This window comes from Aulonocara sp. 'chitande type north' Nkhata Bay, linkage group LG18 (genome assembly GCF_057382095.1).
Source record: "Aulonocara sp. 'chitande type north' Nkhata Bay isolate Kocher_YH1m ecotype deep benthic linkage group LG18, A_spYH_male_GT1.1, whole genome shotgun sequence".
Lineage (NCBI taxonomy): Eukaryota > Metazoa > Chordata > Actinopteri > Cichliformes > Cichlidae > Aulonocara > Aulonocara sp. 'chitande type north' Nkhata Bay.
Genome location: NC_141361.1, coordinates 18156193 through 18183943, shown reverse-complemented (window position 1 = coordinate 18183943; position 27751 = coordinate 18156193). Strand labels below are relative to the sequence as shown.

Here is a 27751-nt window from a genome sequence, read left to right as displayed (position 1 = left end):
TTTACTTATCCCTGATTAAACCCCTGGGTTCTGTACAATAAGTGCGTATAATGCTTGCTTTGTGGGAAAGTTCTACTTTTCCTCACTGTCATTCTCCTTTTTTAAGACTCTTAGCCTGTTTTTTGTTGTCGGTACAATCCCTGATACCCTGAATCCCATTACTGCAACAGCATCGTCACCCCACACACTCAGTTTATTTTCTCAAGTGACTGTATTGCACAAACTGACCCCTTCAGATTCTCCTGATTTTGCTCCTGGAATCTGCTCTACTTTCATTCTGAGTGAAAGTGTGTGCTCCTGTGTTTCACTTATTATGTTTATTACATAAACTGAGCCAAGGTTTAAAAAAAAATAACTCTGCCAAAAATAGAATATTGCAAAGTTTATAAACACACAAAGAAAGCTATAAAGGTCTCTGTAATATTATCTTACTAAATGGATTTAGTTTTTGACAACATGCAGTATACTTAAAATTCAAAAGAAGAAAGGACAACAAACGCTTGAAGATACAATTTCAGTTTAATGAGTGTGTGCACACTTCAAAAATACATGCTAAATATGTTAGCAATCAGTGAGAACGACTTATTTTACCAGAACTACAATAATCTGGCATTTAACACGAAGGTAGATGAAAACGTAGCTCTAACTAGAGAGGCAGCAACAGGTAGACGGTGTGTCACTCTCAGTTAGTGAACCTTCACAGAAGGCGTTTCAAATAAACACTTGTTTTCTTTATTAGCAATTTTAGTGCGATGAATATGCAGAAAGAGAGGCTCTGAAGCACAAGGTACAGTTAAAAAAAACTAATGTAAATTATAACTACGTACCAAGTTCAAACTTTAGCTGCAAAGACATGCAAAAAAAAATGTATATACTTTGCTAATAAGACATATACTGTGTTGTCATGGTGTTTATTTTAAGGTGACATGTGTTGCCGACTAGTCTGTCCAGTGGAACCTCAGCAGCATTGTGTGATATTAGGTCATAAAGCGCACATACTACAGCTTGTTAAGCCAAACACACAAATTTCATTGTCTCCAATAAGCACAATGCACATCCAACAGATTCTAATTTGAATTATTAGCACCTATTTACAGCTTACCGTGTTTATAACCAAGAGGGCAGCGCACATAATTACATTTATATTACAACTGTTGCTGTAGCCTTCAAGCAGTAGCAGCTGAGGTATATTTCTAAATGCATAAAGTTGTTGTTCTCAAAAGGACAAAAAAAATCAGCAAGGAAAGGCAGTACAGTGTTTTTGGTTAGAGATAAATAAGGATGAGTCCAAGCGAGAATTTTATAGTGAAATAAAAGAGAAGAAAATGCGAATTTTTGTGCTTTCCACAAGCAAACACTATCATACAATATGTGTAATAGCAATTTGTAATAATAATAATAATAATAAGTATTAATATGTTTCTATTAAAACTACATCAGATTATGACTTCAGCACCATTTTGAAATGCCAAATAAAAGAATATTGCAAACCACCAGTTGAACATGTATACTTCCCCTGTCACAGTTTCAACAATAACTGAACAGTAGTAGCTTCACAATGATAGCACAGTAATCACACGTCACATAGTAATTCTACTGGATTTTTTAGTGTTATGTGATGGTCTGTTTTTTTTTTATTTACCCTGTTTTTTTGTGACATCATCACCAGTATTAAACACACAGAACTAGCTACTGTTATACCTAAACTGAGCTATTTTCCTTTATATATTTCATCAGGGTGTTGCTTACAATAACACAACACAGTGGATCACATGTCAGGAAGAGGTTTGCGGTGTAGACAGATTTTCAGTCAGTGTCATGAGTACACTGACTAAAATCTAGGTAATTTACAGGGACAGAAGGGTTGGTCCAAGTGGCCACAGGTGGAGCGTCACCTCAGTGTAGCACCCTGGAAAGAAACATTGCGATGGTTTACTGTGAGAGAACCACATCTGTATCGCAGCATCCATTCTGCTACTCCAAACAAAATTTGAGACATGCTTCCCTCTTGTGGATGATTTGAAAGCATAACTCTGACACTGAATTTTTAAGATGTCGTCCCACAGCCCAAAAAAAACACGTCGGTTCAGTTAACTCATGATTCTAAATTGGGCGTGCATGTGAGGGTGTGTTTCTCTGTGTTTGCCCTGATACACTGGCATCCTGCCCAGGGTGAGTATAAGGAGGTGTGTGCATATAAGAAGGGAACAGATTTAAATATAGAGCAATACTTTCAGACCCACCTCAGCTTTCAGTATTGGGCACACATGATGATCTCCGTGATCTGCACATAGTTTTCTGTGAAACAGACAAAAAACAATAATCACCAGTACAACGGTAAGACAGGAATAAATATCCACAACAAATGTAAAGCACAATAAGATGCATTCAAATAATTTTCTTTACTAGGTTCACATATTTTACAAATTTAAGTACTTTTCCAGCATAAAAAGCCTTTACCCTCACAAACGCATGCTTTACCTTTGTGTGAAGACGATGATGAAGAGCAGGGTCGGCAAGCCAAGGATGCCTCAGAGCCTCACATGCCCCCATCCTCCAACTAATGGGAAACACAAAATCACAATATTTGTTTTTACACACTTCATGTATTATTAGCTTTCGTAAGATCAGAGGTCAGTGTATGTGTACAAAATCCAAATACCTTTTATTTACAATCAGGAGTCTGGAGATGAAGTCTTTGGCTTCTTCTGATGTATCTACAAACTCTTGTTCCTCAAAGTTCCACTGACAGGCCAAGATGTTATTCAGAGTCTCATTGTCATCATCGCCGAGGAAGGGACACAGACCGCTCAGACTAGCAGGGAAAAGGGAACGGATGATCAGCAAAGGTTTGTGGATGTGCATGCATGCTTCTGTGTGTTTACTTACAGCATATATGTAATTACACCAAGGCTCCACATGTCTGTGTTGAATGACACAAAGTCATAGTTGATGACTTCAGGAGCGAGAAACTCTGGAGTCCCAAAATTCACTCGGAGTTTCTCCCTTGGTTTATATCTAAGTTTGAAATATGATTGAAATTCACAAAAATGACATGTTGCATGTTGTACGACCACAGCAGTTCATCCAAGTGGGAATAAAACAGAAGTAAATACCAGTACTTACATCCTGGCAAGACCAAAGTCAATGATCTTGACCTTATTTGTGATTCTGCTCACACACAGGATGTTTTCTGGCTGAAATTCAGCAACAACAAAGTATTACCATTTGACTTTTTGAATGGGATAATCCTGTTATGCAATATATCTACAAAGTAATCACTGCAAACATGTGTGACTTTGTTACCTTCAAGTCGAGATGCAGGATGGACATTTTGTGCATGTGTTGCAGGCCATCGCAGATCTGCCTGATGAACAGCACAGCATCCAACTCCATCAAAGTGTGGTTTTCATCAATAATCCTGTCAAACAGCTCGCCTCCGGCAACGCTGAAGGCAAAGACGAGCACATGAAAAGCATTAAAAGAAATTTAAAAAAGAAAAAAAAAAGGCAGGTTAGATAAAATATGTAAGCAAAGTAAGCTGCATATGAAACCAAATTAGAAAAAAGGTAAATAATAAGCTATAAGTAAACCAAAATCCCTTCTGAAATAAATAAACATGTTTTTTAATAAAGGAACGTACTATTCAAGTACAAGGATGATGTCATTTCTTGACTCATAGGCCGCATACAGCTTGATCAGGTTGGCATGGTCGAGATTATTCATGACTTGGATCTCATTCTTCACGACCTCCTACCAAAGAGACAGAAACACAGACACACGGATGCGATGAGAGGTGTCAGCTGTTCTCTGCTAGGACAGACAATGCTTCTTCTCTTCTAGGTCAAATACTTGTCACCTCGGTGACAAGTATTTCCCTCTATCTCTGTTCCAAGAGCGATCTTGTTTTGTACTAGCGAGTGTTTAAAATTCGAAACCAGGACTCTGCTTTTTATATCATGTGATGTAGCTGTCACTGTACTTTGTAGTCGTGACAGTACATGAGAGGTGTCATACCCTTTCTTTCTGACTCCTGGCTTTGATGACTTTCGCTGCCAAAGTGAGACCGGATGAATTCTCCACACATTTGTGCACCTGGCCGAAACGACCCCTTTGAGGAGAGAAAGCAAAGACAAAAGTCAGATTTCTGTAGCTGGAGAGAAACGTGTCAGTTCCATTATCACATCAAGTCAGACGATCCAGCAGTTGGGAATGATGGTGCTGTGATAGATGTATTTTCCCACGACGAATCAAAAACTGATCTTCCTTCATACGGGGATGTTTCTGGAGAGTCTTGTGCTTAATCTGTTATTTCATTAAATGTGAGCCAAGCTGTGTCTCCACTTTGAAGACTTGGATTAACACTTTGTGATTAGCTACCAGCTGGCACCGGGGATACAGTTTCACATGCCAGTCGGTTCTAAAGTAAAAATAACTGCCGTGACTCTGAAGTTATGAAACATCAGAAAGGCGGGGGTTGGGGGGACTTTACGCGGTTACATTTTACGGGTAATTAAAACCTGTTCTTACCATCTTTGATCTGTGATAGATCAACTTGTCGATATCTTTTACTTATTTTGCATTTCATGGAGATTTGAGGAGAAGTACAGCACTCACCCGCCCAGGATCTCCTGCCAGCTGATGGTATAGAAGTTTGTAATCAGGTTGGGCTTGGCTGACACAATGCGGTGATTAAAAGGAGCCACTGGAGGTGGAGCGGTGTCTAAAGTCGGATGGGGGCACAAGAAAAAAGATGTAATCTGTTTTAATAAGTTGAGGAATGTGAGAACATACAAGCTTCACTGATAATTAGCTACAGTGAGCCTTTGGAGAGTGTAGATAGCTGTCATAATCAAGTTAGCACATTGTGTACTAAAGTGCTATGATAATCAACAGCTACAGAGTTGCCGCTTTAATATAACAGGTTACCATTTCACTTCATTTTGTAGTATTCCATTTGTAATTATTTTTCTTTTTTTATCCTCCCTCCCCTCACCAAGAACCAGTCATACCAGATGGTCTGGCTGTACCTGCGGTTTCTTCCTGTTAAATGGGAGTTTGTCCTTCCCACTGTCGCCAAGTGCTTGCTCAGAAGTTCTTTTGATAACTGGGGTTTTATCTCTGTTATTGCAGTCTTTACCTTACAGTGTAAAGCAACTTGAGGTGACTGTGATTTGGCACTATATAAATAAACTGAACTGAATTGAATGAAGTCTGCGACTAACTATGCTCAGAGTCCCAATAAAAAGAGTGGGAACGCATATAAATGTATGTACTGATATATAAAGCTATATAAAGACTCTTTACAGATATTTGAGCAGTTCCAGTCAAGCCATTACAAAGACTTCTACTATACAGTGTACTATAAATGATACATACAGAATTTGTTGCTACCTTGAAAAAGCAAACACATTTTCAGTTTAAAAAATGTATAATGCTACAAAGATAAGTATATAATAATTTACTGGTGCTCTCACCGATAAAGTACTGCTCAGGACCATCGTCATCCTCCTTTCCTGCATCATCTTTTTCTCTCTCCTTCTCCACCTGTTGTTTCAGGTTCAGCTGGAGTTCAATTCCATCTGCCTTGAAGACACCCCAACCCTCTGACTCAGCCTTCTTCTCGTCCTTATTTTTGTTTTCTTCCTCCTCTTCCACCTTCTTTTCCAGCAGCTGGCTCTTTGGGTGTTCCTCTACAATAAAGTGTTCCTGGGTGACAAAGGACTTGGTGCTGCTGACCTGTGATATGGTGTCCTGTTCAGCCTCAGGAGATGGTGCTGCATCTTTGTGGTCATCTCTACTGAATGAAAGTCGATGTATTAGTATGTTTTTTGCATTTTTAAAAAAAAAATTTGTTATGTTTTTGTGCATAAATTTGACCAAAAAATAGAAAAAACACAAACAAACAAAAATAATGTAATAACATATCTAACACTGTTATGAATTGTTATTGAATTAATGAAATGTTTTAGATCTTAAATATATACTATACAGTCGCAATGTGACACCATACAGGACGTTCATGAAATATCATGTTTTGTTCAGCAATTTTTAACAGACACTAAAATGTTTAGTATTATAATTGTAATAATAATAAATTATTACAGATTGTTTTAGTCCTTAAATGTAATAATGGACTACCTGATTGGAGTTGCTTCCTTCTTCTTGTCAGGGGAGGTAGAAAGACCTGAGTCTTCTTCAGCTGCAGAAACACCTTTTTCCTCTTTGTCCTCTTGGACTTCAAGCTTTTCTTCTTCTTTTTGCTTCCCTAGATTCTCCACACTAGGCTTGAGCTCCTTCTCTGTAACATCCTCAGGCACCTTCTCTCCACTTTCCTCCTCACTAACTGCCTCAACATCCTCATTTTTCTCAGCAATATCCACTTGGGAGTCTTCTTGCAGGTAGTCCACCAAGCTGCTGGCAGAGGCATCGGGTTCTTGATCTTTAAGGGGCACTCCAGCTTCTAGATCCCGAAAACCAAGGGTGATCTGCTGACCTGATTTCTCAGCGTTCTCCCTGTTGAGTTTCTGAACCTCCTCAAGGAGCAAAATCTGCTTCTTCAGTGAGATATGTTCTACAAGAATACCAAAGAGAAGTTAGATTTAGTCTCTTAGGATCTGGTTAATATTCATCACTTTAAGAAGAATTAACATTTTCACTCTGAAAAATTCCACTCCGATCTTTAAACGTAGTTTCTATCCCAATTAAACGCTAGCAAGCAACAGCTACGTGTAATAACACTGTAATACAGCCACATGTTCCACTCATAGAAGGTATTTTAGAGTATTTATTTACATTTTGCTGCTGCTGTGTCTCAGATTATTTTGACTTGCAAAGAGACACTGGAGTTTGTAGAAGTAACAGTGTGTTGATCTCAGCACCTGCTGTATCTGGAGGCTTCATCTTCTTTTGTGCTTTCAGACCCTTAGGGCTCAAACGGGGTGTATCTGTCCCATCTTTGCCTTTGTGGTCTTTCAACTGTGAAATGCAAAACAGAAACTGTCAAACCAGAGACCCAGACGAGTACATTAATATGAAATGAATGCATGATCAAAGCTTTATTAGAAAATAAACAAAGCAGTTGTGTCGCCCTGGTACTATTTCTTGTCCCAGAGCGATTATAAAATACAAATGGTCTTCTTTTTTTTCGTATCTCTGGAGTGGCGATGCAAATATTTCACATGTTCTCTAAGCACATAAACGTACAAAGTTTCCACATTTGCGAGAGGTGAGGAAATGCTTTGGTCCGTGAAGCTTTATCTTGGGAGAAGACTGCAGAGTACTGGGCTCGCATGCAGGCGTTATCTCTTGTTTCCCTTTTTTCCCTTTATTAGAGGTAGTTTTCTAGTAAAAAGACAAGAAGACAATGCTTAGAAGGGTTACATGAATGCACACAGAATTGGTGGCATTTTGGTAAGTTAGATTCACACGTTAATGCACAGGATGAATCAAAAATCAAAGACATGTTGGATTTAGTGTCACATGTAAAACGCAACAAGAAGTTAATAAAACGTTGAGTAATTTGATGACAGGTGAATGAAGGATAAAATACGAAGCATTTTCTCTGTTCTCAGCACACAAATTAGCACAGTTAGTGCACATCTTTATTGCACTGGTAGAATTGCATGCCTTTGATTATTTGTGGCAGACTTGGATAGACAGGAGCAGGGCAGTGAATTTATAGCTTATCACTGGTCACACTCAGCGATGGAATGCAATGTCGACCCTGAATGGAAAATATTGCAAGTGACTGCAGGCTGTAGTTCAAATTTCTCAGCTAAGGAAACTCACTAAACACTCTCTGATCACCTTAGCATGGAAAAAAGCCTGTCTTGAACATCAGGTGTCTCACATTTGTTTTCTGTATGCTGTTGGGACATAAACAGCAGGGGAGCTATTTCAAGTGCAGCGTCTCCCCAGTGACCACGGTGATTGGAGGGTGAGGAAGTGAATGCAGATGCCGCAGTAGCCCGAATTACTTTCAAGTATGTCACACCTGTGGAGGTGGAGGAAGACGGAGCAGCCACCTGGCAAGTGCTCTGACGACAACAGAAATTCCCTGAAACGTGAGTCACGGTGAAAACATCACATTGGTATTTGGTCATTAATCATCAGGGTATAATTAAGCCATAAAATGTGACACAAACTTTTAACGGGCTTGATATCGTTGAGTCTGATTTTAACGTAACCAAGTATGGGCATATAAAACCTAAGAGTGCACCACTGCACAATGTGCACTGTTACGTAGGTATTTTTTCCAAGTATGTGATATCGTTATCATGTTACGTCAGAGCCATTTAAGTGAGTTTGCGATTTGCTTGTACGTCATACATCAAGAGAGATACAAGCTGTGTGGCGAACTGATAGGAGTGTGGTGTAAGATGTCAAGCAGCACTCAGTGACCTTTAGTGAGGTTTAACTGGATGTGAGTGGATCCTAAGTTTTCAGTTGGTGAATTGTTTTTCCTTTAAAAAAAAGTCATATAAAAATGCATATTAGATTTTTTCTTTTTCTTCAATAAGTTCAACATTTTGAATCTTGGTAGACTTGGGGGCATTGCCTCAATGGGACTGTATTACTTCCATGAACTTGTAGCAGACTTCTGAAACACTATCTGCAGTTTAAAATAAAGACAATTACTGGAAGCTGTAATTCAAAAATACCTTGGCAGCATTGTAACAAGAACTCTCACCTAAGTTTTACATTTTATGTGCTGCAAGAAGTTTAGAAGATTGCAAGGAATCACAATGACAAAGACTTCAGACAATGACTGTTCATCAACAAAGCAATAATGGCAAAGATATGACTTGGATAGTAACACTAATAGGTCTGCACAAGAGAGCCGCAGAAATGAAATGGAAATGAAAGAAATGGACTGCATGACAGAAAAGGAAAGAAAACTCTACAGTTTGTTAACACCTGGTAAGCTGAAGGGATGCAAGACTATTTGGACCACAAACACTGTAGCCCGCATCCAAAGACAGCATTTCTAAACCAGGCCACTCGTATTTCACCGCAGACCTTGCACTGGCCCTCTCGTGCCCTGCTGGAGGTCCCCCCGCACGCTTCATGCGAAGGAGACCCTCAAGTTACACTCGGAGATCCAACATCAACACGTGTGAGTTAAACTGGGAGTTTATATATGGAATAAGTGACATACTGTCCAGTAGCTTACCCAACACTATAAAACTAGTCTTCTTGCTTACTTTACCTTTAATCAGCAGTTGGCAAGTTTGTACACGCCAAAACTCAGACACTACACCAGTCCATTATATGTGGAATTTCACACACAAGCCAAGTCGCATTTGCTGCTATGATCATTTTCATATGTCCTGCCAAGAACAACAAGATCCCAGTGAGATCTTAAAAATCAAAGTCAGCATGGAAAATACAAGACTTGATGCTCATGGTGATGCATGGGCTATGATGCCTGGGCCACCTTTATATACATCAAAACAAATGCTTGTGAATCTAAATTGGATCAGTAATAAAGGTTGTCCCCTTTTTCTCCAAAACCTCATTCATGACCAAACATCTTACAGTCCTTTTGCAGTATAGAGCAGGTGCACACTTCAGCCTATATGTGCAGTGTCTTACTTCAGCTTGTCTCACCTTGTCAGGCTTTTTCGATACAGTATCTGAAGATGATTTCCTCTTTATAGCTTGCTTCCCTTTACTGTCTTTTGACCTCGAGCCCTTCTTAGCCGTCGGGCCTTTGAGCATCAGCTCCATTATCTTCGAATGTTTCACCGTCTCCCCGATGAAGCTGATCACCTGTTGCATGCTTAGGACCAATTTTTCCATTCCTTCCAGCTTCTGAGCCTGCTGCTCGGACCGCTGGTTCACCACCGACATGATGGAGCTCATCTCCTGGCAAATCTGCCCCACCTCTCGTCCCATGACTTGGGTCTGATTCATTACCCTGGGCGGGAGATGGATCTCCTCCTTGTCGACCTTCAAATTCTCCATATCCTTCTCAATGTCGTCAATGTCGTGAGACATCCCATCTAGTCGGCTGAGGACTTTTTCCTGAATATTGATGAGCTTGTCCATCTTGCTGCTCAGTGTCTCTATGCGATTTTGGATGATATCAAAGCCTGCGTTCTCGCCATCACCCACTGCATTTATTACCAGGGAACTCATGGTTTCCAGTGATGTAAAATTCACGTTAAGACACCAACTTGAGACAAGAATAGGACCAAGAATGCCCTCAAAAATACTTCTGCAAAAATCTTAGCCAGCTCTACAGAAAATGAAATAAAATTCAGAAAAAATATTCTACATCGAAAACTGCCAGGTGACAGATCAAATAAACTATAAAGCTCAATTTGTGTTTATCTCAGTTACTACTGAGTCAGACTTCTGTTCCTCCCAAACCTTATCCCTGAGCGGCTGCTCCTCTCTTCTAGAATTGGTATCTAGAATGGAGTGAGCAGGTGTCCCTAAATGTAAACGGCCAGCCTACGTCAGCAGGGTTTAAGTGATTGGGGTGGGAGCTTGGCAATGCTTGGGACATATGAGACGTTTGAGAGTCTTTAAGTGTTAAGCCCACCACCGTCACTCGCTTGCTGGCTGTCAAAACGTTCACTGTACACATTTCTGCTTCTAAGGACAATGCTCATTAATTTGCACAATTTATCCTATTTAACTGACGGAGGTATTAACTTGTTCCAAGAGACGGATACATGTGGTTCACATTTTTGAATCAACTGCACTAAAAAAAGACAGAGAGCTGAATGTGAAGTCCATGTGTGGCTTTTTAGGCAACGCAAGAGTACGTTTGAGATCATTTCAAAAGAGAAAATGTTCCGTTCGAGTGTTTATTTGTTGTATTAAAATGTTTGTGACATCAAGGGAAGGACTGGGCTGTAAGATATTTGGCACTGATGTATGTGACTGTGCGTGTACTGTTGTGAATGAGAACCATGTTGCAATGCAGATTCCCTCCTTATCTTTTGAATGCCTAAACACTCGCAGTGTCAGGGCAACCTGAAGAGGTCTGTGTTTCTTGGTTGGGTGGAGATAGATTAAAATGTTTATCCCTGACCTGAAATAAGAGATGGGTAACATGGGCGAGTTATATGATGCTTACTCACTGACAGAAACATCCACCGATAACCATCCTTAAGACAGCAAAGGATCCATTTTAACTGAGCTGCTGTAATATGACCGCAATCCAGGTTCACTATATATCAAAATAGGCATGATGTATTCTACCAACAAATCAGAGAAAAAAATATAAACACAAATGCAGCCTCGCTGTCGGTCGGGTTTTTGTTTCGTTTTGTTTTTTGCCTTTCTGAGTTCATTCTGTACCCATAAGTACACGGATGCCAAAATGAAGGAAGGATCCAGCTTTGCTCAAGCTACCATGAAATTATTTTGACAACAGAGGCACAGAGCACAAATTGAGCCACGGTGACCTTAGCCAAACTCGTTGTGACTCGAGCCAAAGTCTGACCTCACTGGTGCAAAGGACCAGGGAAGGTTCTGAACTCTGCAAAGGAAAGTGCAAGCAAGTGAAGTGGGACAAAAAGAGTTTACCTGTCGGCTTATGTTTCATGACAAGTCACCACACCGGGTTGAACATTTGTCTAATTTTTTTTTTTTTTTTTTTTTTTGGTGTAGATACGCTATGTTGAACAAAGCCTTCACAAATCCTTCTACACCAGTGAGACCAGAGAGTGAACCGAACCACTGCTTCCCCTTGTATTTGTATTGTCTCGTGTCTCGCTAAAGCAAGACAGCTGCAGCGGGAAGACCAAGTAACTGTGACAGGGCAGAAACAGATGGAATGAAATGGACCATCAGTCACTCAGGGTAAGACACCAGTGCTCACACCTGTCTTTGAATGCCAGCAGATGACAGACAGCATGGGAATTAACAGCATGTTGTGTCAATTTAATGAGCTCGGACACTTTGCTTTCTTACAGTGTACATGTGCATGTAACAAACACAAATATTAAAGACAAGACAGAGCAAATGATTCTGCAACATGGTGTTGTTGTCATATCAGTGGACATTAAACGCAACCTTGCAACATCCTGGCACAATCTCGGTAGATCTGTCAGTGGTCAGCGGTGGGAGGTTACGAAACCCAGCAGGAGATATAAAGAGACATTAGACTTATGACATAAAGCAAATGTCAAGTTTATATCACTTACACTTTATAGTGAAACTAATACCAAAGAAAGTAACAGCATCACGGCCAGGGCTCAAAGTCGTCTCTCACCATCTCTGCCAAGAGCGAGTATGTGTACACACAATGTGGAAGCTGTGAAATCTTTGCCCGGTCTGCTGCTGCGTGGTTAAAAGTTGTTACGTTAATGTGACAGCAAAATCACTGGGATGTTTAGCGGCATTGTGTAATGCATAAATGATGAATGCTTTATAAATTATTCAAAATAATTCTTTGTTATATTTACGGGTGCGTATCCCAGTTGAACTTGTAGTTCTCGAGTGACTTCTAGAGTGGAAAACATGTGAAGGTAAATTGATATACAGCACAGGGGACAACACCTTTAAATAGTAGAACTTAGAACTTTTGAGATCACCGTGTACCCTTTGTATCCCCAAAGGCATACGTAATAAAAGCACTAAGAAGAATCAATCTAGTTTATGCCACAATCACTTGGTTGCAACTGATGAAGCTGATTTATCACTCAGTGAATAAGTTCTTTGCCGTGTTGCAAAAAAAACCCCAGAAAACAGATGATGTTTTTGAATGTCTTATTTCTTCTACAACCATTCAAAAGCCCAAATATATTTATTTTCCCTGGTAAATTGCAGAAAAATCCTCTGCGAATTCATAATTATGAACTAACTGTGCATAGATTTTTGTCACTGACCTCATTTTTTTAAGCTTCAATAAATTGTCACATTATTTTGGTTATTTATTATACATTCAAGGGACATGCTTTTGGAAAATGAATGCTTAGAGGCATTTTTCTGCACAAATAATTGCTGAAAGACTTACATGTTGCTTCAAATTTCCGATGAAACTATGTACCCCTCATTGTCCTCACCTGTATGCATACATCCATCTACACATACTGTGTACATGCAGCATAGTATGTTTTTTTTTTTGTTTGTCTGTTTATTCATTTAAGCTTCTGTTGACAGCAGTGGAAGAATATAAAAAATGAAAAGAAGATACAAAAATGTAAAAAAGTTTACCTAAATGCCCTACAAATGTGTTTGTTTGCTTGCTTGCTTGCTTGTTTAGACAGCATTTTTTAAAGGGTCAGTGTGTGAATATTGTGGCATGACCCTCTGCATTAGGTTATTTGTTTGGCACTGAGACAAGATTAAAAATGGGCTGCCCTTACAGAGAACACAATGTCCTGGGAAGCTCTGGGGATGTGTGCTATGGCCACCATCCAGTCACCTCTCCGACTCCGCTCACACACCGCTCTGTCTGCCAGCTCTGGCTATACTTTCTCTTGGAAACTTGTGGGCTTAAATGTGACTGGCAACCATGAAACTCAACTCCTCATGCTAATGTCTAAGAAGCCTCTTCTTTTCTCCCGCTGTCATCTCAGATTTTGTCTTGGCATGCAAACACGTTTTGCTGCTGCACTTTGACAGACTTTCTGGTTCTGTTTATATAATGTCATGAAACCACACTACACAGCGTCCTGATGATTCAATATAGTGAGACGCACACACTCCAACTTCACCCTCACCCTCTCGTTGCATACAAATATGTCTGTCTTGTTAAATGCAATTGTCACGAGGACGCATTGTGTGCACATTTCTGTATGCAAACTGAAATATGTACATATTTTGAAAGCAGCTTTTGGATCCTCCATCCAATGACCATTTAAGAAAATACAGTCATTTTTTGGGTGCTTTCACTGGTTTAATTTTTCAAATAGAAGGTGTTGTGATTTCCCATTATATTGTTAGTCATATACCACAAGGAGTGCTTCAAATAAAACCAACAAAGTGCCAGAAAACTTTCATACACGACCACCTGAGGGTCACTCCAAAAAGGAAGCTAATCCTGATAGACTCCTGTGTTATAATTTCCAACATCAGGGTAGAAATAAACATACTTACAGCTTGGTACAAAAAATATTTTCCCTTTTATAGCATATTGTCCATGCCAATGACAACTGTACAGTGGTTCCATTTCTTCCTAATTCTACAAGCTGCAAATTCTACAAGCTGGATACATTTTTTTTACATCATCTTGTAATTTTCTTATATTGTGGTGACTTCTGCCTTATAGTGCATCACATAAAGTTACAGAGATTATAAAAAATGACTGACTGAATGCTGCTTCAATGTTCCTCCACATAACATATAATCAGACAATATACATCTACAACTGTATGCAAGTCTATAAACACAATACACCCTCAAAATTTCTGTGTCTCTTGAAAATAATTTATTTTTTATCTTTAAACATTGCTTTAATTCCACATTTAAACTGCTTCCATATTTCACACAAAAACTTCTTATGGTTCAATATTGTGCATCTTTAGATTTAACGTATGCCTTAAATTGTACCCATCCAATTTAAATTGCTTAAACAAAAATTCATAGGCAACGACCCATACAAAGAGAACAGTAAAATTACCTGCATACTGTCACAGTTGTTTGTTGTTGTTTTTTAATCTAAGCACTGCTCAGAATAATTTCATTCATTTGCTTCTACATAGCACAATAATCCTTATTGTAATCCTAATTCACTCCCATTAACATCAAGTGCAGTCCCACTGAGGAATATATTCCCTAAGGCACTATTATTACCAGTATGGAAATGTAAGGAGCGTTTTACACAAGAGATATCAACGTTAGTGACAGACTGCAAAGAAAGCTTGGTCAAATATGTGCCACTCTCCTAGAGTAAATGTCAGTGTGTGTCTCCTAAATGCCAAGGAATGGAAACAAGAGAGGGTGAGAAGTCTTCAGCTTGTCTCTATGGTATACTGCCACAGTATTAAAGATAACTAGAGGATGCGTGTATTTATAAGCAGCGGTGTATATAGGCAGTGTATATATTTACTCTCAGTCAGATTTCCCTCAGTATACATGAGCTTTCTTCAAAATAAAATGCCATGTAAGAGTTCTGATGGAAACAAAAACACATAGGAGACAAAGTGAACTGAACTGTTGAGCTGCAAACAACAAAAGACAAAACTGTTGAGTTGCAGAAAACATTTTTTGCTCTGATGTCAGCCCCTGAATGTACTACACTAAATCAAGGCTGCCAAAAATCACTAAGTCGCTAGATGGCAGCAAAGCCAGAATCTCCTGTCTGTTTCATCATTCAGCAGAGACACTACATTATTGTGTCTGTCATGCTCTGCCACTAGAGTACACTGTACCTTTACAGGTGATTCTCTAATGTGCTCCCACAAACGCCACCAGCTACAGTCCTAAATCAGTCCCAACAAACTGAATGTTGTGCAAAGAACTTTCCAACTTCTAATAAGCATAAGAGGAAGCCAAAGATTGTGCTGACATTCCCTTGTGGCAGTAACTGTTAAAACACAAGAAGAACAAAGCAAGTACTAAACTACACAAATAATCTAGCTCAACTATAAATTCTGCATTTACAAAGTTATTAATCTTCATCTGCTATTGACACTGACAGCGGGTTTTTAGTTAAACTACTTACTTGTGATGTACTGTGGCATTGTATGTAACAGGATTTAGGCCAATTGGGTACATAAGTTTGTCTTGTTGTAATGAATTACAGGCAAATATAGTTTACATCTGTGGCACTTGTGTTGTCTGAAGTGTCATACAGACTTGCTGAGGCCAGACTTTCCATGAAACCTAAGGGTACAATAGAGCACAACATCATTTTCCTGTGTAGTATACAACTTGAACTGGACTTCACCTGTAGAATAAAAACTTTTATTATGCATCAGGTAATATTTATGTATTTTGATCCCAGCAGTGAATCTTTAGTCTATTCCAAGGAACTGAAGAAGACTAAGAGCAGAAGAGAGGTGATTATGTTCAAGTAAGGGGATATCTGCAGAAAACAGCGGTTCTTTTGACATAGTAAACTAAGTAAGTAAAGTTTATTTATACTTTATAGAGCTTTTCATAGACATAAAAGTCTCAATGCACTGTACAATAAAAAAAACAAAAAAAACCACACTTAATACCAATAGATACATGCAGCAAGACATAGCTGTAGGGTTAAAACACTGTATATCACTATCCAAGAATATTGATTTTAACACATACAGTGGTGTAATGTCCTTTCATTTAAATAATAATACTAATAATACTACTAACTTAAAAATCACCACTAGAAACATGAACACTCAAAAAGTGCAAACCTCCACCAAGGCAGCTCATTTTCTTTATGGTACATATATTTCATTTGTTCTTTTTAAACATACTTTGGAAATTGTACGTTTTTATTTCCGTAAAAAGAAGTGCAAAGTGCCGGCTTTTATTATTCACCCTGTGGAAACCCATTTTAATGTACTTGACATTATTTTGATTATAGTTATTGTTTATTTGTCTAACTGATTAGGCAGCTCATTCTCTTGCTCTTGACATACTTTCGTCAAAGATATAACACGTTTTGGGGCAAAATTGAAAAAAAAAACAGACAGATATGACAGGTCAAATGTGACATGATATTTGGATGCAAACTATAATGTAATATTTAGAATCCCCATAAATCACTCTAATATTGCCAATATAAACATTTTTTTTAAAAGATAAAAGACATATTATGAAAGCTTGACCTAATTAAAGTTTACTTAAAGAAAACATCAGTGGTCCAAAGCAACATGACATTAAGAATCCTCATAAATCCTTCCCTATATGCCTATATGCTGTCGATATAAACAATGGAAGTAAGAAACACAATTTTAAATAGCTCTGTATAGCATTATTATCACTTTGACCTTCAGATCAATTTATTAACCTTGAAGGAGAGGTCAGATGTAACATGATATCTTAAATCTTTATATGGTACTTTTTATATGTTAATGATACATACCACACATGTAGGACTCGTAGTTTATACGTTATAAGGGTTTTTTGGTCAATTTATGACTCATAAATCGTGAAGTTGACCTTGATGACTTTGGTGGATGTGCGCCAAATTTTCATAGGTTGTTAACATGCCCCCACTCGGCGACTCTTTAAAGTTTTAGCAGAATTCATTGAAAATTTCTCGAGCCATCGTGTTTACAGACAGAATGACACTCGTGCACGCACGCAAAACTGACAAAGCATAACTTCCTTAGTGGAGGGAATAATTCTATTCTGCAAGAAAAATACAGTCCTGATGTGACAGTAAACACTGTTCTGCCCTTCTTGAAGGACATAGCAATGTGGACGGTGATTACCAGGTAAGAGCTGGTATTAGATGTTGCTTTAAACGCTGCTGCTGTCACCTCTTCTTAACACAGAGTTTTTGGTAGGATTGATACTATTTGTTGTAGGCCCTTTTTAATGATTGCCAGCAAGCAAAAACACAATTAGTGTTTCAGAGTAAAAGAAAACATAACTCACAGTGCAACAGTATTGTTATATGTGTACGTAATAGGGCCATTAACATTCACTTATTAATACCTCAATAAATCAAAGATGTCTTCTTCTAATTAGATTTTAAAACAACATGGCATAGCATCTTACACAGATCCAAAAAAAATGCAATTAAACAAATATGTTTTAGTATTCTGTGCTGTCTCATTAGGACTTATAACAACAAAATGATCCCCATGATGAAAAGACTGGATCTGAATATAATGTTTTTGTTTGCAAAGGTAGAAAGTTTTCTTTGTCCCATCTGCTAGCTCATCAAAGCATTAAGACAATCAAACTCTTCACAGAACAACTGCTGACTATTCAAATGCTTACATTGAAACCCATACAATGAAAAAATGTAAAATACTGATAACCATTGTTTAAAAACACAAAGATATTTTAGCTTTTTACGATTAACGTGTAAATATTGTCCCACATATCAGAAGGTTTTGTATGTACCTGAATGGTGAACGCTCTTTGCTGCCTCCTGTAGTAGAATAAATCATACAGGCTGTGCCAGAGGTAGGAAAGAATCAGACACATGCTGTTGACTAGCCAGATATCCCAGAATGTGACAAAGTTGTCCATGGCTTTCACTTTACCCTTCATCCTTCCCTTTCCGCCTCGCTTTGCCTATATTTAACTACAAACGGCCTTTGAAAGCTCAAGGAGGAGTCTCTCAAGTGAAGCTGATGAGCGTATACTTTCTCAGGATAAGAGCTGGCAGGACATTAATGCTACTTTACCTCCCGCAGCCTCTTTTAATTCAGCCAAGGGTCCTACTTCAATCAGCACTTGCAGCTAAAGGAAGGGCAGTGTGTCCTCATGACAAAAGAGTGACAGGTGCCAGCAAAGGGTGTCTGGGAGATAAGCTCTCTCTCACGCTGTCCAGTCACTCCAGCTGTATTAGGAATCGACCTTTTTTAAATTTTCTATATCACTTTTGTCCCATTGATCTCCACTTTAAAACTGAGAATCACAGAATGAAGAAAAACTAAATTAAATCAGCACAGCATTGACTCTGAAGAGTGAGAGAATTGTTATGGGTTTCCAGCTCGCTGTCAACACAGACCCAGTGTAAACCAATAGCCTGTGCTATGCAATTCCCACTGCAAATGTCACAAAGACTATTACATGAAGGATTAGACTCAATGATTCCAGCTGTATCAGTTTCATATATAATAATTATTAAATGACACTACAAATGAACTTCTAATCAGTACTTCATGGTGGCTCTGAAGAGCTTTAAGCTCAGCACCATATCTTCAGTATATTGTGCAATAAAGACGTGTGTGAAAGGTGTGTGAATATATATAACCACAATCCCAAGAATGTATTATCTGGCTAAGAGTGGTCAGTCACAGCTACACAGCTATGTGTAGCATGTCTGGAAACCTCCTCTGACTTGACCAGTCATTCTGCCAAACACAACACAGAGCTCACTTTTGGCTTCTGGGTGGAGGCATGTCTAAGATTGCTTCTTACAGACAAGACAGAGAAGTGTTGAGGCACATTAGTTATTGGTTTGTTTTTTGGTTTTTTTTTTTTTTTAATATTATTACTATTATTAATATTGTGTTTTATTTTTAATATTTGATCAACTGGAATTCCTCAATTTACTGAGGTCAGATTTAAGTTTCTTTTTCCCCCAATGTATTTCAAATGTTTTGTAAAATTATAACAAGTGTTGCTGATTATGTTATTTCTGGATACTGATAGACATTGATCCTGAATATGAGATCTTAGAAGTTTATCATTTAAACTTATGAACTGTGAATTTTCGCAGTGGTGTATTTTTACTGATACAGTTCAATAAACATTTTCTCCATTATAGATATAAACAATTAGATAAAGATGAAGAACAGTTAAATGGGTCATTTAAAAGACATTTAACTGGAAATAAAGAAAGCACATTCAGAATTTACAATAGAGAAATTATTAGAGAATTATTTGAATAGCGAAAACTTGCTGAAAACTTAAAATGCTTGTTCCCACAGTCTTGCAAAACCACAGCCACAACTTGCATGCCTGGGGGCATACAGGTCCTCCCGACTTTTCAGAGGAATTCACACTTTCAAACAAACAGCTCCACAAGACTATATGATTAACTTCACCGAGGTTCTTTTACTTTGACATAAAGCTACTTACAAACATCCTGGCACAGATACCTTTCACCCTGAACTCTTACAAAACAATTAAAAAATAATTAGAAATAAAGAGGGATAGAGAAGCTAAAAAAAACTGTGTGGTTCACCTTTTAAGTCCCAATTTTATTTTATTTTATTTTTTTTATAATTAGGTTCTGACTTTTTTTTTTTAAACCTATCGACACAATGTGCTTTCCTGGTGACGGACTGTCTAATCGGCACGTAAACGCACACAGGAACGTAATCCGAAAACTCGTCTAGAAAGGCAAAATGTTCATTAAAAATGTTTTTAAATCTACACACCACACCACAGCTGGTTAAAAAGAAAAAATTAATCATTAAAAATGAAAACGTCAAAAGGTCAACGCCTTGTTTTGGTCACGTGATCAAAGGTCCAACGTTTAGCGGGAACCAACATGGCGAACGAGAAGACAGCTGCAGCACCAGACTCGGTGCAATGTCCCGTTTGTTTTAAAGACTTCACGTCCGCCACAATCAACGGACATCTGGATATATGTCTGCTGAAAGGCGTTACCGACAGCAGCCCGTCCACAGCAGACGAGAGCGGACCTCCCGTAAAGAAATCCCGCACTGGTCCCGAGGCTATCATCAAACCTGCAGCCAGCTCCTCCTCCTCCGTGGCCAGCGCGCAGTCACCGGGGATGTTTTCGCTGTTTCAGAGCAACAGGGGGAAACCTCCGGTCCAGACTGAACGGAACGGTTTGTTTGTCGGTAAACAAAGTCCTGGCAGTGCTGCCAGCAAGGGGGTGAAACGTTTACTGAACGAGGAGGCGGATCTTGGAGCGGCAGGTACAGAGACTTTGAGGAGTCAGCAGCCCGCGCCTGCATCCAGCGGGCAGGGCTTGAAAACGGCGAAACGTCTGTCACCGCGGACGTTGCTTGCAGTAGACAAACCTCTGGCGGAGGTGCTGAGACCAGAAACACTGGAGGAATACTTTGGGCAAAATAAAGTTGTAGGAGAGCAAAGTCTCTTCCGGCCACTTCTTGACTCCCAGGAAATACCGTCGCTGATCCTCTGGGGACCCCCGGGATGCGGAAAGGTGTGGAGGTGACCCAGTATGATGCTGCATCTCTCCCCAGCTTTGCTTAGTATTTTCCTGCTGTTTGATATGTGATGGTTAAAACACCTTATTGCCACTGATTCAGCTCCCCTCACTTTATTTGTGGGGGACAAATTAAAGGAAAAACCTGTATCCTTCACCCCTAAGATGATAACCGGGCGGTATTATTGGGTCAATTCCAAAGGTCACTATAAATCAATGCAAAGTATTTCGGCATGATCACGTTTTATGTCTTATTGTAAAGGAGGCGATGAGTTTCAAAATTAAGTGAATCACGTGCTGTGCTGTTTTGTCCTTGTCCTATGCCACGCTCTCCAAACACCAACCGAGATGACTAAAGTCAGACGTGTCGCATCATTCATTAAAGTTTTCCTTTAATTTGTCATTAATGATATGCAGATGATGACAATAAGTCATCATCTGCTCTCGGCAACTAGTACTCAGAATTGAAGATGCTTGAACCGACTGAGTTCTAATTTCTAAAAAAAAAAAGAAAATCAGGGATATTGAACAAAAACTTGTACTTTAAAAAATGTCATTATATAAAATTATCAAATGTTAATGTACAGTATAACCATATAAATATTTAACACTCTACCTCATCCATATAGTGCTTTAAAGGTGTTTTTTTAAATATAACTTATAAAGTTTCATCTATTCAGTGATTCTTAAAGCTCTACTCTGATTGTTCACACAAAAAATATTTTAATTTAAGAAGCTTTTATCAGTTTTCTTTTAGTAATATGGCAATTTTCTGTTGAATTAATAATCCACAAATTGCTGAAATTATTGTGGGTAAGAGAAAAAAAATTATTGTGATTAATTATTCGAGTGCAAATTTCTTATATTCTAATAATTACAGTCTCAGTTTTGGCATGAAACTTGGGGCTTGTCCATTTTGCACCTTTTTTCTTGTATGTTTTTAAATAATTATTGTCTAGATTAATGCTGAATATCCAATACAGTGGATTTAAGTGAATTTTCAGCTGTGGTACTCTTTGTTGTATTCAAGTAGAACTGTCGTGTTGAAAGAGTGAATGATGGCATCTGTGGCTGCTCTGTTGGTGGTACAGCTTGTTAATGACTCCTTAGGCATGTTGAGCTGCCAGCGTGGCTCATTGAGCAGTCACTAGCCATTCCCAGACTTTGTCGGCATGCTTTTCTGACACTTTATCTCTTCTTTGACCCTCCTGTCGACTGCTTTGCCGCAGTCAGGTTTCCTCATTGAATAGACGAGTCACAAAATCAGCTCATTTAACTTGATTACACATCACAGAAACTTCTCGATGAAAGCTGCATTACATGTTCTGCCTGTGAGTTTACGTTAAATTACTCTCCATGTGGCTCGCTGTATTTCAGACCACTCTAGCCCACATCATTGCCAGCACCAGTAAGAAGAAGGGGACGGCTCGCTTTGTAACTCTGTCCGCCACCAGTACATCCACCAATGAGGTCAGAGAAGTGATAAAGCAAGCGCAAAACGAGCTCCGACTGTGCAAGAGGAAGACCATCCTGTTCATCGATGAAATTCACCGCTTCAATAAATCCCAACAGGTGAGGAGGTATTTTAGAGCAGAAAGTTGTACTCTGCTTGTTGCAAACTTTTTTTTATGTTCTTCCCCCTGCTAATAAGATTGTATATCAGCACGAGTGTATATGTATATATAAACAGCTTACGGGACCATCTTTATCCCTTCAAAAACAGCACGAGTTCTCCAGCTCATGTCTTTGATCTATTGGAAACATACATTTTTGGGGTTTCGACTGATAATAATAAGTAGAAACGATTTATTTACATTTTGTCTCCTAATTCATTGGTAACTAAATGGTTCATGTTTATGTTTTACAGAAATCTTAAATGGTTCTATCAATCAATATAATCCATTGTCCTTTATTTGCAGTAGTTTATTCAGAGGTCTGCTTCACTACTGGTACCAAATATTGCCAAAAGTATTCACTTGTCTGCCTTCAGATGCATATGAACTTGAGTAGCATCCTATTCTTAATCTATAGGGTTTAACATGATAACGACTCAGCCTTGCAGCTTTCACAAATGTTTGTAGAAGCAGTCTGCATGCCTATGTGCTTGAATTTATAGACTTGTGGCCATGGAAGGGATTAGAACACATGAATTCAATGCTTTGGATGGGTGACATCCAATTACTACTTTTGGCACTATACTGTATTTATTCTGAAAACTGAAGCTTTAAATTCTAGCATCCTGTGAAATCCTGTATTATGTGTAACAGTAATATAACAGCCATGTCTAATAGAAACAAGGATTGGTCCAGATCCTTATTGAATGCCCAGTAAAATTAGTCTCACTTGAATCTGTATGTGTTTGCGTCTGTAGGACACCTTCCTTCCACATGTGGAGTGTGGCACAGTCACTTTGATTGGAGCGACCACTGAGAATCCATCCTTCCAGGTGAATGCTGCCCTACTGAGCAGGTGCAAGGTGCTGGTTCTGGAGAAGCTGTCTGTGGAGGCGATGGGCTCGATCCTGAACAGAGCTGTGGCCACACTTGGGATCAGAATCCAGGGACAAGATTCGACAAACCCCAAATATGAAGACCAAACAGATGGACACAGGTAGGTTCCCACAAGCTTCTCGACTGTAGTGTCACACGTGACCAAAAACCTCACTATCTTTGTAATCCTCACATAGTGGGTATCGGAAGATGGAGCCACAGCAATAGTCTCAGCTTTGGTTTTGTTTGATAGTTTGACAGATGAGGTTCAGCACGAGCTATAATCACCTGTTAGCTGCCAGCCGATGATTGCATATAATCTACTATCTGTTTAAGGTAGATTACACAAATCCATCGTTTTAGTTAATTATTTTTTTATGGGGGAAAATAAAAAACAACATTTTGACAAAACTGATGAAATCATTTTGCTGCCAGTCAGAGTGACTTATATCAAGATGTTTTTGAGATGAGTGCTGGTTAAAACGGAAGAGCATAAGACTGAGAATATTCATGATGAAAGGCATTTAAGCATTTATCTGTTTTTTATTTTTTCAATTTTATTCCATATTAAACAGTAGAGGCACTGATACAGTGTATATTTTTAATGTTTTTAGACCAAAGATTTACATTCAGCAAAAAGCCCTGGACACCATGGCCTACCTTTGTGATGGCGACGCAAGAGTCGGACTCAATAGTCTCCAGCTGGCTGTTCAGGCTCAGATGTCCAAAACAAACCTCTTAGCACCCGACGATTCTCCTCAAGAGATACTAGTGACAGAAGAGCATGTCAAAGAAGGTCTCCAAAGGTCCCACATTCTCTATGATAAAGCTGGTAAGCGCAGATGTACTCACATTGTCATTTTAGCATCGACGCTCCTTTCTTTTAAGTTCCTTTTATCAAAGCTGGTCTTTTGGGTGTCACTATGTGCAACTAGGCCTGAATAAATATTCCAGCTCATAACACTGTGACCCATGCTTGCATCATCCTCACCCTCTGTTTTCAATTGTATTTCCAGTACTCTTACATGGAATCCTGTTTATGTGGAAAATGTTTTTGCAGGTGGGACCAAGAGGCAGAAATTACCGGCCTCTTGCCTCTAATTTCTTATTGAAACTGTTAATTTTTTACGTCTGTTTTGCTGGAAAACGTCACCAGAGGTCCTGGGATAACGGTTGTTTCAATAAAAGAAGAGGCTTTGTCTTTAAGGATGTGGGCAGCACTAGGCAGCACAAATCGCTCCATACTTTACAAATCCACATTTTTTAAATTCCTCTCGGCAGCGTCATTTATAGCACTCGTCATGAGTACTTTCATGCTTTGAGCTTAACAGCTCTATCATATTACGCCCCAGTGTCTTTGATCACCGTTATATAACAGGGACAAACCTTATTTCTTGCGTTTCTTCGCCCCTGCTAGGTATTTAAGTGTGCTGTGTGTTTCTTGTGAGTGCAGTGCAGGTATTTTAGCTGAGCGTCAGAGCAGCGTGTGCTATTCGTTCATACCAGATTCATAAAACGAAGCGCTTTGAGACTTTTTTTTTTTTTTTTTATTGCATTCATAGCTAACTGATATTTTAATGTTTTTGCTCATTACAATAACTTATAAGGCCCGCGTTTACCTATAATCAGTGCTTTTTTTTTAGTCTGCTGTAGTTTTAGCTGTTCTTATCACCTTTGCTCATCATGCACAGAACTCCTCAGACTCATTAGTCCTCCACACTGTCCTGTTACACAACACGCAGCTGTCCCAAAAGATGGAGATTTACTGTTCCCTGCTTCACTGGGAGATGAAGCCATCATTCAGCTTGACTAATGACTTTAATGGAGACGGTATTCATCTATTTTTGCCTGATCAGTCTTTGTTTTTTTAGATAAGGTCGTTTTTTTCAGTATGTAATGTCCTTCAATCTCTTGGTTTGAAAATTGCTGATGGAATGCCACCTGAAGAAAAATCTTCTTATCTGTTTGAAACATTTCGTGTGTGTGTGTGTGTGTGTGTGTGTGTGTGTGTGTGTGTGTGTGTGTGTGTGTGTGTGTGTGTGTGTGTGTGTTACTTAAAGGTGAAGAGCATTACAACTGCATATCAGCGTTACATAAGTCTATGAGAGGCTCCCATGAGAATGCGTCTCTATACTGGCTGGGCCGTATGCTTGAGGGTGGCGAGGATCCGCTCTACGTGGCTCGCAGATTGGTCCGCTTTGCCAGTGAAGATGTGGGTAGGTGTATTTAATTATTGCATTATCTCACCTCTACATTTATATATATATATATTTATATATTTTAGAATTTTCCAGCTGCAATCATCCGGTGTGTATTGACCTTTTTTTTTTTTTCCCCCTGGCACAAAGGGTTAATAAATAGCAAGAAAATCAAAATACACACAGAAAAAAAAAGATACGGGCACTGCTATCAGCCCAATAATTTTTTTAAACATTATCAGTTCATCCCTAAGTTAAAGGCTTCTTACACTTTTTTCCAGTTTTTCTTCTCTACAATCCTAACCACATTTGGCTTTATTATGTCAGTAGAGCTATTTATACTTTTTTATTGTACAATTTTAAGACAAAATAAGGCCATTTTGAATTTGGTGGCAACAATATGTCTCAGAAAAGTTGGGACATGGCAACAAAAGGCTGGAAAAGTAAGAGGTACTACAAAGAAACAGCTGGAGGAACATGTTGCAACTAATTAGTGTAATTGGCAATATTACAGCAACAAGATTAGATATAAAAAAGCATCTTAGAGAAGCAGAGAGTTTCTCAGAAGTAAAGCGCAGAGGTTCAGCAATCTGCCAAAAACTGCATCTACAAATTGTTAAAAAAATGAACTAATTTTCCTCAATGTAACAAAGACTTTAAATATCTCATCATCTATAGTACATAACATTATCAAAAGATTGATGATTAAAGAAATCTCTGTGCATAATGGAGAAGGCTGAAAATCAACATCAGATTCCCGTGATGCTGCATTAAAACCGGGCACGCCGTTGTCATGGAAACCACAGCACGAGCTCAGGAACACTTCTATAAATCGCTGTCTGCGAAAATAGTTCAGAAACTACTGACTGGACTGAAATGCCAGAGAGAGAGAGGAAGCTTGACAAAGTAGTCATAATGTTTTTTTAAAAAGTGCTTCTTATTCTGCAGCGTTGCATCCTTCTTGTCTTTCAGGTATGGCAGATCCCGCCGCTCTTACTCAGGCCGTTTCTGCCTTCCAAGCCTGTCATTTCATTGGGATGCCTGAATGTGAGGTAAGCTCAGTGGACCAATCAGTGACTGGAAGTCTCCTGTCTTGTCAACCCTAAAGTTGTCTTCACCTCAGTTTTCTTCCTTTTGTTTCATCTGCTGATCAACAGGTGATCCTCGCTCAGTGTGTGGTCTATCTGGCACGAGCACTCAAGTCTGTTTCGATCTACAAGGCCTATGATAATGTGAAGACCTGTTTGAGAAGCCACAAAGGTCCCCTGCCTCCCGTCCCCTTGCACCTCCGCAATGCCCCAACCAGGCTTATGAAACAGCTGGGATACTCGAAAGGCTACAAATACAACCCAGCCTTCAGCGACCCCGTAGAGCAGGAGTACTTACCTGAGGAGCTGCAAGGAATCAACTTCTTCACCTGGAAGCCCTCAGACTCATGAGTACTTTTGTAAAAACAAAAAACACAAAAGTAAACACAGCAAATTTATTTTCTCCACATAAGTTATATCCACTCAGCTCTGCTTCACTGCATATTATTCTGTAGTTGTCCAGCTACCCTGCTGTACTGACACACTGAACCACAGTTTGAAAACCACTGCTGTCATGTTCTTTAAAACTGAGGCTGCTACAAGGACCAGTTAAGGCTTATTATATAAGCTGTGTATTTACGCTGGCAGTTAAGATTTTTTGTTTGTGTCACAAACTTGTTAATTACAAAGGTTAGAAAAAAATAATAAAAAACTGCACTCATTCTATAAACGGTCATTTCTCATGTTATAGTTTTTACATTTGCTTTGTAGTTATACAAATAGATCAATGACACAGTAACTAAATACACCCAACTCACCTTTGTATTTTCATAATGCTAATTCAGACTTTTTAAAACTGTCCATGTTTGGATTTATCTTTGTAAAACATGTATATATTGTTTAAAATGAATAAATGCATTTCCTTATCTGTTCAATCCTGCATGTTTCTTATAATGTGTAGATGCTTAAAGGAAATGCAAGTCAGACATAATACAAACATTTTATTATACACTTTAATGTTCAGTTTCTTCACATGTTATGAAGTCTAAATCAGTTTTGGGCCGTTGTCTGCAAAGAAACATCACCAGAGTTTGTACCTGTCTCGGAGAGAATTTTCTTTACAGGGCAGTGAAACAGATTCCTGTCATCGACTTCCTGATTTGTTCTTTTTCACATATGAAATATGAATATGAAATATTCCAGATAAAACAAAATTTAATGTCAGATAAAGATAACCCAGGTAAATACAGAATGCCGTTTTTAAATAATTTAAGGGAATAAAGCTATACAACCCTACCTGGCCCTGTGTGAAAA

General features: G+C 38.8%; 2 protein-coding genes across 5 annotated transcripts; one reads left to right on the top strand and one right to left on the bottom strand.

Annotated features, from left to right (window-relative positions):
• Positions 1–500: 500 nt before the first annotated feature.
• Positions 501–18286, bottom strand: mylk4a (myosin light chain kinase family, member 4a). Of its 4 annotated transcripts, none has more exons than XM_086270718.1 (15): positions 17971–18286; positions 7207–7344; positions 6882–6978; positions 6142–6574; positions 5478–5800; positions 4618–4723; positions 4018–4111; positions 3644–3753; positions 3307–3448; positions 3127–3197; positions 2890–3018; positions 2663–2815; positions 2482–2560; positions 2244–2298; positions 501–1909 (listed from the first exon to the last, which is right to left on the bottom strand). In XM_086270718.1, exons 1-14 carry the CDS (start codon positions 18118–18120, stop codon positions 2245–2247), a joined length of 2079 nt encoding a protein of 692 aa, XP_086126844.1. In that variant the 5' UTR covers positions 18121–18286; the 3' UTR covers positions 501–1909; position 2244. The 4 variants fall into 4 exon arrangements, with proteins under 4 accessions (XP_086126844.1, XP_086126841.1, XP_086126842.1 ...); XM_086270715.1 differs by lacking the exon at positions 17971–18286 and adding an exon at positions 9613–14476; XM_086270716.1 differs by lacking the exon at positions 17971–18286 and adding an exon at positions 9613–14475 and having other exon boundaries at positions 5478–5797.
• Positions 18287–19948: 1662 nt separating this feature from the next.
• wrnip1 (WRN helicase interacting protein 1) lies at positions 19949–27372 on the top strand. The gene is made up of 7 exons (XM_086270719.1): positions 19949–20719; positions 22100–22294; positions 23094–23332; positions 23826–24043; positions 25272–25427; positions 26382–26461; positions 26567–27372. Exons 1-7 carry the CDS (start codon positions 20075–20077, stop codon positions 26846–26848), a joined length of 1815 nt encoding a protein of 604 aa, XP_086126845.1. The 5' UTR covers positions 19949–20074; the 3' UTR covers positions 26849–27372.
• The last annotated feature ends 379 nt before the right edge of the window (positions 27373–27751 follow it).

Bases quoted from the DNA above. Each gene is read 5' to 3' on its own strand.
- wrnip1 (XM_086270719.1), top strand. From the start codon at position 20,075: ATGGCGAACGAGAAGACAGCTGCAGCACCAGACTCGGTGCAATGTCCC. The intron at 22,295-23,093 runs GTGAGGAGGTAT...TTGCGTCTGTAG, and splicing joins GCTTCAATAAATCCCAACAG to GACACCTTCCTTCCACATGT. The intron at 23,333-23,825 runs GTAGGTTCCCAC...TAATGTTTTTAG, and splicing joins GACCAAACAGATGGACACAG to ACCAAAGATTTACATTCAGC.
- mylk4a (XM_086270715.1), bottom strand. From the start codon at position 10,143: ATGAGTTCCCTGGTAATAAATGCAGTGGGTGATGGCGAGAACGCAGGC. The intron at 6,575-6,881 runs GTGCTGAGATCA...GTATTCTTGTAG, and splicing joins GAAGCCTCCAGATACAGCAG to AACATATCTCACTGAAGAAG. The intron at 3,754-4,017 runs GTATGACACCTC...TCTCTTTGGTAG, and splicing joins CCAGGAGTCAGAAAGAAAGG to GAGGTCGTGAAGAATGAGAT.